At 46.4% G+C, this 9,616-nt stretch overlaps 2 protein-coding genes across 2 annotated transcripts; both read left to right on the forward strand.

Moving 5' to 3' along the window:
- The first annotated feature begins 2,725 nt into the window (after positions 1–2,725).
- On the forward strand, positions 2,726–5,235 carry LOC103126561 (large ribosomal subunit protein eL14-like). Its single transcript, XM_060174195.1, is given in 5 exon segments — positions 2,726–2,732; positions 3,145–3,422; positions 3,464–3,532; positions 3,535–3,719; positions 5,187–5,235. Coding segments are annotated over 5 exon segments (588 nt in total).
- A 547-nt stretch (positions 5,236–5,782) lies between these two features.
- LOC103126571 (chymase-like) lies at positions 5,783–9,255 on the forward strand. Its single transcript, XM_007537491.2, has 5 exons — positions 5,783–5,864; positions 6,701–6,851; positions 7,844–7,979; positions 8,186–8,440; positions 8,930–9,255. The coding sequence occupies exons 1-5, from the start codon at positions 5,807–5,809 to the stop codon at positions 9,104–9,106; spliced, it is 777 nt and encodes a 258-aa protein (XP_007537553.1). The 5' UTR covers positions 5,783–5,806; the 3' UTR covers positions 9,107–9,255.
- The last annotated feature ends 361 nt before the right edge of the window (positions 9,256–9,616 follow it).

The following is a 9,616-nucleotide window of genomic DNA, read 5'->3' on the forward strand; positions in this document are numbered from 1 at the left end:
ACTCTTTGTTTTTCTCTTGCAGCCTTGAGGATCCTTTCTTTATCCTTATTCCTTTCCAATCTAAGTATGACATGTCTTGGTGTCTTTAGGTCTGGGTTAATTCTGTTTGGGACCCTCTGGGCTTCTTGAATCTTTATGTCTTTGGTGTTGTCTAGACTAGAGAAATTTTCAGCTATTATCGCCTGGAGAACGCTTTCTTCCTCCCCTTCTCTTTCTTCCTCTGGTAAGCCAATAATGCGTATATTGTTTCTTTTGAAGTCATCCCATAAGACTCTGTTGTTGTTTTCAGCATCTCTTAATCTCTTTTTGAGATCTCTTACTTCTTCTTTAGTTGTCTCTAATTCATCCTCAATCTTGCTAATTCTGTCTTCAGCCTCATTGATTCTATTCTCTCTGCCCTCTACTGCTTTCTGGAGTTCATCTATTTTGTTGCCCTGCTCTGATACTGTTTTAGCTTGTTCAGCTAGTTGCCTTCTTAGCTCAGCAATTTCAGCTTTCAGCTCTCTAATAACCATGAGATTATTAGAATTTTCTTCCATATTCTCATTTGTTGTTCCTGCATTTCTGATTACAATTTTTTCAAATTCTTTACTCACTCCTGTTATTATTTCCTTAGCTAATGTTTGGATGTTGAACTCGTTGTTTTGTGCTTCACCCTCTGGAGGACTTTTAGCTGGACTCTTGTCCTGGTTCGAGTCTCCATTATTTTTTCTTGTTGTTTTAACCATTTTATATAAGTTAACAGTTTTTTCAATCCCTGAGTTGGAGTTCAGTGGTGTAAAAGCCTTTTTTTTTTCCCCTGTAGGCTATGGTAGCCTGAGGGCTTTTAAACTATCAATAGGCTTCTTGGCTTAATCAATGACTCCTGACCAAGAGATAAAGCAGGGTTGGCAGAGATAATCCAGTGGTTATGCAAAGAGACTTTCACAGCCCTTCAGCTATGCCACCGAGGTATAGGTCTTCTCCTGAGTTTCTCGGTTAGATCTCTGTGCCCTCCCTGTTGCTGCTCCAGATTCTGAGGGTAGTAGCAATGGAGACTCAGAGTTGTACTTGGTGAGTCTCTGGGGAGTCCTTTCCTCCCTTCAGCTGTCCCCTTGTTGGTGGAGCAGACTGGAGGTGGTGTCTCCACTGACAAACTGTCGAACTGTTAGCAGTCACTTAATCTCTCCTTAGGCCCCTCTCTCCTCTCTGTCACCAGCCACGCGTGTTTGTACTCACGGGTGATTTACTGGGTTTCTGTGGTCATTCTAGTCCTGTCTTGTTTCGGTCCGGGTGGTCTCCTTTGGTATTCCTAGTTGATCCAGGAGAGGAGAGGAGAGGAGAGAAAGCGATCTGCTGCTCGTAGCTCCGCCTCCGGAAGTCGAATCCCAGTCCCAATTTAAATTTCCAAGAAAACTTTGTAAAGAAGCAAGAGTGAGGTTAGAAGGAAAAGTAACACTAGGTTTTAAGCGACGAATTTGCATTAGAGAAATCTCTGAACCTGTGTCTGGGTGGCTTTTCTGGACCTCAGGCTGGGCATGAGTGCGGGACACGTCGGGCGCCAGATGTTGTGTGTGGGCCGCGGAGAAGAGAAAGAGGGGGTCCGGAGCGAAGAGGTAACACAAATCTTTATTTGTGCTGGCACCTCAGAGTTGGGTGCTAGAGAGGCAGGTTGGGCCACGTGGAGGTAGCGAAAATGGCCACCTCACGCAGTAACGTTTCCTGCGTCTGAACACCAGAGTGAAGCGCTGGCAAGAGCGCCAATTGTATTTCTTAACTATCAATGTGAGTGACAATACAGATAATCCATTTCCCTCAGAAAAAAGACAGTTCCTCCACAGCATAATAGTTAAGAAACATTGCTCTGGAGGCCCAGAAGGTTGTGCAATGGTGAGCCCCAAATTTGATTCATGGAAGACAAAGTGTCAAGAGTGATGCTCTGGTTCTCTCCCTCTCTCCTTCTCTCTCATGAATGAGTACACATTTTAAAGAATCACTCATCCAGTGGTGGTTGTATTGTTATGTGGAAAACTGGGAAATATTATGTATGTATTAACTATTGTATTTACTGTTGACTGTAAGACATTAATCCCTCAAATAAAAAAATAATAATCATAATTAATGCACATGGCACGAAGCGCAAGGATCCCGGTTAGAGCCCCTGGCTCCCCACTTGCAGGGGAATCGCTTCGCAGGCGGTGAAGCAAGTCTGCAGGTGTCTATCTTTCTCTCCCCCTCTGTCTTCCCCTCCTCTCTCCACTTCTCTCTGTCCTGTCCACCAAAAACAATAGCAATAACAATAACAATAAGGGCAACAAAATGGGAAAAGCAGCTTCCAAGAGCAGTGGATTCACAGTGCAGGCACCAGGCCCCAGCGATAACCCTGGAGTAAAAAAAAAAAAATTAAGAAGAAGAAACTACTTTCATTAAAATTTGCACACCCGGTTAAGTGCACACATTACAGTGCACAAGGACCCAGGTTCAACCCCTTGGTCCCCACCTGCAGGAGAAAGCTTCATGAGCACAACATGGGAGAGACAGGCCCCAGTAAGGTTGAGGGGGGGTTCTATGGATGGTGAAGCAGTACTGTGGTGCTTCCTTTCTCTCTCTTACTCTCTCACACACTCTCTCTCAATTTAGAAGCAATATGAAAATTATTTATTTGGTTTTATTTTTTACCAGAGCACTGCTCAGCTCTGGTTCATAGTGGCACGGAGGTTGAACGTGGGACTTTGGCCCCTCCAGCATGAAAGGTTTGTTTTTTTTATAACCATCCAGCTATATCGCCACTCTCGCTCTCTCTGAATAAAGTATGAAAAAAATAGACCAGGAACACTGTTAAAGGGTATTGCACATTAAGCCATGAGTTCACCCCCCAGTGCCAGATGTTAAACAAACTAATAAACAAATTCTGTTTTCGCTCCAAGTCCAATCATTGCCTTCCCAAGATTCCTTCCAACCTCTACTTACATACCACCAATAGGGCTGGGGAGATAGGATTGTAATTATGCAAAAGCCCTAATTCCTGAAGCACCAGAAGTCCCAAGTTCGATCTTCAGTACCACTATAAGATTGAGCTGAACAGTGGAAGGAAGGAGGAAGGAAGGAAGGAGGAAGGGAGGGAGGGAGGGAGGAAGAGCTTCTCATTGAGCACTGCCAAGATAGTGTTCAGGCAATTCCTGGAGGTTGGGCACATGGCCTGTGTCTCCTTTGGGCCCCATGCTGGGAAGCTGGATGTCACTGACCAGAGAAGGGCCTTGGTTGATGGACCTTGCGCTAAAGTAAGGAGACAGGCTATGCCTTTCAAATGCATGCAGTTCACTGACTTCATCATCAAGATGCCACACAGTGCCTGTCATAAGTATGTACGAAAAGCCTGGGAGAAAGCACATATCAGCAAAAAGTGGGCCACCAGAAGATGGGTCAAGAAAACCTACCCTATGGTTTTGTTAATTAATCCTTTCTTAAATAAAAAAGAAAAAAGAAAATTTATGCCAGAGAAAGGAAAATCAAGATGACGGATTTGGATTACTAAAAGGTCGTGAAGGCAAGAAAAAAATGAGGAACACAATAATCAAATTTGAAGTTAGGAGGCTTCAAAAGGCCGCTCTCCTGAAAACTTCTCCCAAAAAAGTAACTTCTACTAAGGGTGCAGTGGCAGCAACGGTTCCAGCTAAAAAGGTAGCCAATAAAGGCAAGAAGGCTCCGGACCAGAAAGCCACAGGCCAGAAGGCCGCACCGCCAAAAGCTCAGAAGGGGGGTGGGGGAGGCAGGAGGTGGCACACCTGGCTGAGTGCACATGATACAGTGTGCAAGGAATCAGGTTCAAGCCCCCGGTCCCCACTTGCAAGGGGAAAGCTTCACAGTGGTGAAGCTGTGCTGCAGGTGTCTCTCTGTCTCTCTCCCACTCTATCTCCCCCTTCCCTCTCAATTTCTGGCTGACTCATCCAATAAATTAAAAATTTTTTTTAAAAACTCAGAAGGGTCAGAAAGCACCTGCTGCAAAGGCATCTGGCAAGAAATCTTAAGATCAGACAAGCTTATTAAAGTAATAAAGTTGCTTTTTATCATTCTAAAAAGGAAAGAGAAAGAAAGAAAGAAAGAAAGAAAGAAAAGAGAAAAAAAAAGGAAACACTGACAAAATATGTTGACTCTCTTAAAAGCTTAGACCAGGGAACAGAAGCAACCAGTGGCACAGCTATATACAAATAATGTCAAAGGACATGAATTATGGTGGTGTTGCGTATGATACAGCAAATCCTAACAACGGGATTTTTCAAAGTTAACCCAATTACCAAATAATATGATTATAACAATAACTATCTATTGCCTTCTTAAGCCCTAAGACAGCAGGAACTCCCACTTCCTCTATAGAGCCTTTATTTCCCCAGTCCTGGAACCTCTAGAGTGAGGCTCACTTTCCTGCATGCTTCTCTCAATTCATACCAACTGATATTGCATCCCAACCTAATCATCGCAACGAGTACCACCTCAGTATGCTTCACTTCAGACTGTGTCCAAGAGATGTCAGGAGTGAAAGGTCAACTCTTCACCCTCATTACTCGGGTGAGACCTTTCCTTTCATAGGATTCTCTAATTCCATTCCAGGTGGTTCACTTCCTAACAAAGTCCCAAAACCTAGATATAGACCAGGTCCCATGAGACAGAGCATATGTTCACATGTATCCATAAATCATAGCAAAATATATTTCTGAAAGCAAAAGTACACAATAATCTGCAGTGAGTCAGTATGAAGTTCAGAATGAAAGTGTCTACTTAAACTTAGATACCCTCCTCACCTATTTCCTATTACACTTCCCTCACTCACTCCCAAGCTGTCCTTATCAAAGCAAGGACTGCAAAAGTTGAATAAGGGCAAGAGACTGGCATACTTTAATGATGACTCTAGTCACTATCAGGCCACCCCATCAGTTGGGGCCCTAGTCGGGAAGTCCTGAGATTCCCAGACAGACATAATGAGCCTAGACCTGGAAAAAATCCCTCTCTCCATTGTTATCAGTTATTTCTATCAGGAACAACACAATAGACCCCTTTGTGAGCCCCCATAGGACCTTGCCCTCAACTTGGATCAACAATGGTAGAGAATGTTCCTTTTTATAAATAAATTTTTTAAAAAATGGAAAAAAAGAACATTCCCTACCACTGAGAATAGTCACTTACTACTGACTGCATTCACTGTGTTGCAGTATTAGTAAACTCTTCAATACAGTCAGCACCTACTTGGCTGCGGCATGAGTCAGTGGACAAGCACTATGCTAACCTCCAGCCCTTCAGAAACTTGTGGCTATTTGTGTGTACCCTGTGTGCTCAATGTACACACACAGATACGCATATACACTGGCCATTTGTGTAAAACCCATTTTTACACATGGCCATAGTCATGACCATGTGTCTTTCTGATGTTCATATTGAGGATTCTCCCTCTGCTCCTGCATTTCTGATGAGCTTTTAACAAGATGCACTAACTGGCAAAAACAGCACCCCTTCTCCCCACCTCAGATGAGACTCGATGGTCAAGGGTGGTCACTTAGCATCCCCTACACTAAAGCAGCTATCTCTAGCCTGACCCAACCCTTGATAGATGGTTCACAGTTAAGAACCGAGAGTCCAAACTCAACATCATCTCTAGCAAAACACAGCAATTTAAGGGAGACTCTGACCAGAAAGGCCGCCAGCTTAGAACAAGGGAGAACACAACCACACCACTCCTGTGGTCGCCAGCCCGGCCCTGCCCTCACTTGCTGGGGTTATAAAACCCACGACAGGACACAGAGCAGCACCAGCCACAGGCTGCCTCTCTGACAAGATGCTTCTTCTTCCTCTCGCCCTGCTGTGCTTTTCCCTGTGCTCTGGAGCCAAGGCTGGTGAGTCTCAGGCCCTGACCTCTAGAGGCTGCAGCTTTAGCTCCTCAATCAGCTCAGCCTGCCTATAGCTGACCCTCAACTGGGGCCCCAGGTTCTCTCTTCAAGAGCCCAGGGTGAAGGCTGCACTGGGATGAATCACCCATTCTGTGCAGCCCATGGGAGTTGTCAGAAAGCAGGAGCCCATACTGACAAGGGGATCAGAGCAGGTGAACCAGGCATGGGTCCTCTCTAAGGTCCTGTATGAGATGAGGTGTGTAGAGACTCAGGACTACTCTAGTATCTGACTTGGACATTCAGTGACAGTTCATGGGCTGTGAGCGATGGCACTGTTCTGTGACAAAGGAGAGCTGGTGGCAGGATGAATGAGAGTCATGATCCCAGGTGAGCAATGTCTGTGGTGACTTCTGAGGCTGGAGGAAGGAGGAGCAAAGTATATAGAGAGTGTGAAAAAAAAAAAAAAAAAAGAGAGAGTGTGAGTGTTCTCCATTCTCTCAGCCAACCCCCGAGTCACAAGAGGGGGGTGGCAAGGAAAAGGATGAAGGTGAGAGTCAAGAGACTTCCTCAGCCAGGGCGGTGCCCAGCCGTGGAGAGCAGGCTCTGCACATATTAGGCCCTTGGGTAGACCCCCCCAAAGACACAGGGGAAAAAAAGACAGACACTAGAGTATCGCAATTGGTGAAACACTGTCACACACACACACACACACACACACACACACACACACACACAAAGAAAAAACAAAGCAGAGAAGTCTCTCCCGACATGACCCCAGCTTATGCATTCTCTGCAGAGACCACTGTGTGTGCCTGTCTCCATTCCTGGGTTCTCTGTTTCAGGGGAGATCATCGGGGGTAAAGAGTGCAGGCCGCACTCCCACCCCTACATGGCCTTTCTGGAAATTACCAGTTCCCTGGGTAAGCTGTCAGCTTGTGGGGGTCTCCTGATCAGAAAGGACTTTGTGCTGACGGCAGCTCACTGTGCGGGAAGGTGAGACAACCGGGTCTTCAGTCCCTAGACTGAAATCAACAGCTGGCATGGCCACCAAGGACACACTCTCACTGGGGCCTGGGCAAGGGCACCCGAGCCTGAGACGATTTTCAGGCTTGAGTTTAAGGAGTTTGATATCATTATTGAATAGACACCCCGGTCCTCAGTCACTGTAAGTTCAGCTCCTCTACAAAGACAAAGAGAAGAAGCCAAGCGCACATAGTATGAGGCACAAGGACCCAGGCAAGGATCCCAGTTTGAGCCCCCAGCTGCCCACCTGCATGGGGGTAGCTTCACAGTGGTGAAGCAGGTCTGCAGGTGTCTATCTTTCTCTCTCCCTCTCTATCTTCCCCTCCCCTCTCAATTTCTCTCTCTGTCCTATCCAGTGGAGGGGGAAATGGCCCGCAGAAGCAGTGGATTCATAGTGCAGGCACTGAGCCCCAGTGATAGCCCTGGAGTTAAAATAAATAAATAAATAAATAAATAAATAAATAAATAAATAAATAAATAAAAGGCAAAGAGAGACTGTCCAACAGTCCCTGCTCTAAACACAGCTGTTCCTACCCTACGCAATGCAGTGGGGGCTCACTATGGAAAGCCCTGCCCAGGACTTTAGGGTCTCTGCAAAAACACTACTCTTAGTTCTCAGGGACCTGAACACATAGCTCCATAGGAAGGACCACAGCCCCAAACTATCCCCTTCCTTCATAATTTCTTGCCGTAAATGGCTGGCCCAGATAAAGAGCTTCCAATCCAATGTCTCTCCTTAAGCCAACCAGTTGCCAAAAAGTGTCTCTGTTCCATGAGAAAGTTCTCCCATGAGTTAAAACTGAGCCCCACCCCCAGATGCCGTGACAGCCCAGCCAAAGGGCAGTGGGCAGAGTCCTGTGACTCTGTGAAACTCCAGCCCCTTAACTCTGTAGGGGCCCAACTCAAGAGGAAGTCCTAAAAAGATTCTTTTCCCCCTTGTCCTTCCTGCTTCCTCAAAACAGGTCTATAACAGTCATCCTCGGAGTCCACAACATAAGAGAGCAAGAAGGCACATGGCAGATGCTCAAAGCTGAGAAGCAGTTTCCGCATCCACAATATGAAAACGTAACCTTTCTCAACGACATCATGTTACTAAAGGTGACACCGATTCTCCTCTCTGTCTCCTCTTGTCTATCCTCATAGGCATCGCTTCAGGTCCCCACCACCCTGAAATTTCCCTGAACTGCTTCAGGGGTGCACCCCCTCACGAGCACCCCCTACAGACTTGTGAAGTGTTTACCTGCCCCATCTCCATACACCCCATGACCCACTCTGAACACTGACCGTTCTTGTTCACTTCACAGCTGGAGAAGAAAGCCAACCTGACCCTGGCTGTGAGCACGGCCCCCCTGGCAGCCGAATTTGACTTCATTTCCCCCAAGAGAACATGCCAGGTGGCCGGCTGGGGGAGAACAGAAGTGAATGGGCATGCTTCCGACACCCTGCAGGAAGTGAAGCTACGACTCATGGGCCCCCAGGACTGCATGCAGTACAGGGCTTTTGATAACAATCTCCAACTCTGTGTGGGCAACTCCAGGAAAACTAAGAATGTATTTAAGGTGATCCAAAACTGTTGTTCTTTTTATTTTTAATTTTTGCTTAACAGAAAGGAGTTGAGATGGGAGGGGAAGATAGAGAGGGAAAGAGACAAAGACACCTGCAGCCCTGCTTCACCACTCGGGAAGCTTTCCCCCTGCAGGTAGGTAGATGACTGTTCTTAAAGGCATTCAGTCTTCTGAGACCATTCATGTCCTGGAAGGAGATGAGGCCAGGAAATTGTTCGTCGGTGACAGGGTTTGTGATTGTGAGAGTCTGAAAAGTTGTCCCCCTGCAGAAACCTTCTTCCAAGGCCATGGGAAGTCCCTGACCACCCCGACCAGGCCACCACACCGGGTGCAGGGGGTGACGGGAAGGCGAGGCATCAGGCCAAGGCACGAGCTCATTAGGAGTCAGGCTCAGGGTTCACTCACTCTGAGACTGTGAATCAGTCAAGACCAAGACGGAGTAACATCCTTCATTCATCTTCTTTTCTCTCTCCACAAATCTAGGGCGACTCAGGAGGCCCTCTAATGTGTGCTGGGGTAGCCCAGGGTGTCGTGTCCTATGTACGGCTGGATGGCAAGCCCCCTGCTGTCTTCACCCGCATCTCCCATTACCGAGCCTGGATCAATAAGATCCTTAAGGAGAATCAACCCAGGAGCCTGGACCAGCCCAGAGGAACCTGAATCTGACCCTGAGCAGGTTTTCTGCACATGCACATCAGAGTTAGCCATCTGACCTTTAAATGAAATGCTGCCACATCCCTAAGCTTCAAAAAGATTTCTCCACAGAGATGCTTCCTAAATGTCAATAAAGACCCAGCTTCATATTTGAATGTGTCTCCTCTTCCTGTTACTTCTTAGCCCAGGCAGCTTGTGAGCATTTAATGGTGTGGTCTGGTGTGGTGTGGTGTGGTGTGGCGTGGCGTGGCGTGGCGTGGCGTGGCGTGGCGTGGTGTGTGTGTGTGTGTGTGTGTGTGTGTGTAAGAGAAAGGAAAATTGAAGAAAATGGAAAAGGAAGAAAAGAAAGGATTTCCTTGGAGAATTAGTTTTCATATTGACATTTCAAATAAGGAATCAACTTTGAATTTTGGTCCATACTCCCAGATAAAGAATTAGGGAAAATTGTTATGCATGTACAAACTATGGTACTTACTGTTGAATGTAAAACATTAATTTCCCAATAAAAAAAAAGGA

Source organism: Erinaceus europaeus, chromosome 16, assembly GCF_950295315.1.
Source record: "Erinaceus europaeus chromosome 16, mEriEur2.1, whole genome shotgun sequence".
Classification (NCBI taxonomy): domain Eukaryota; kingdom Metazoa; phylum Chordata; class Mammalia; order Eulipotyphla; family Erinaceidae; genus Erinaceus; species Erinaceus europaeus.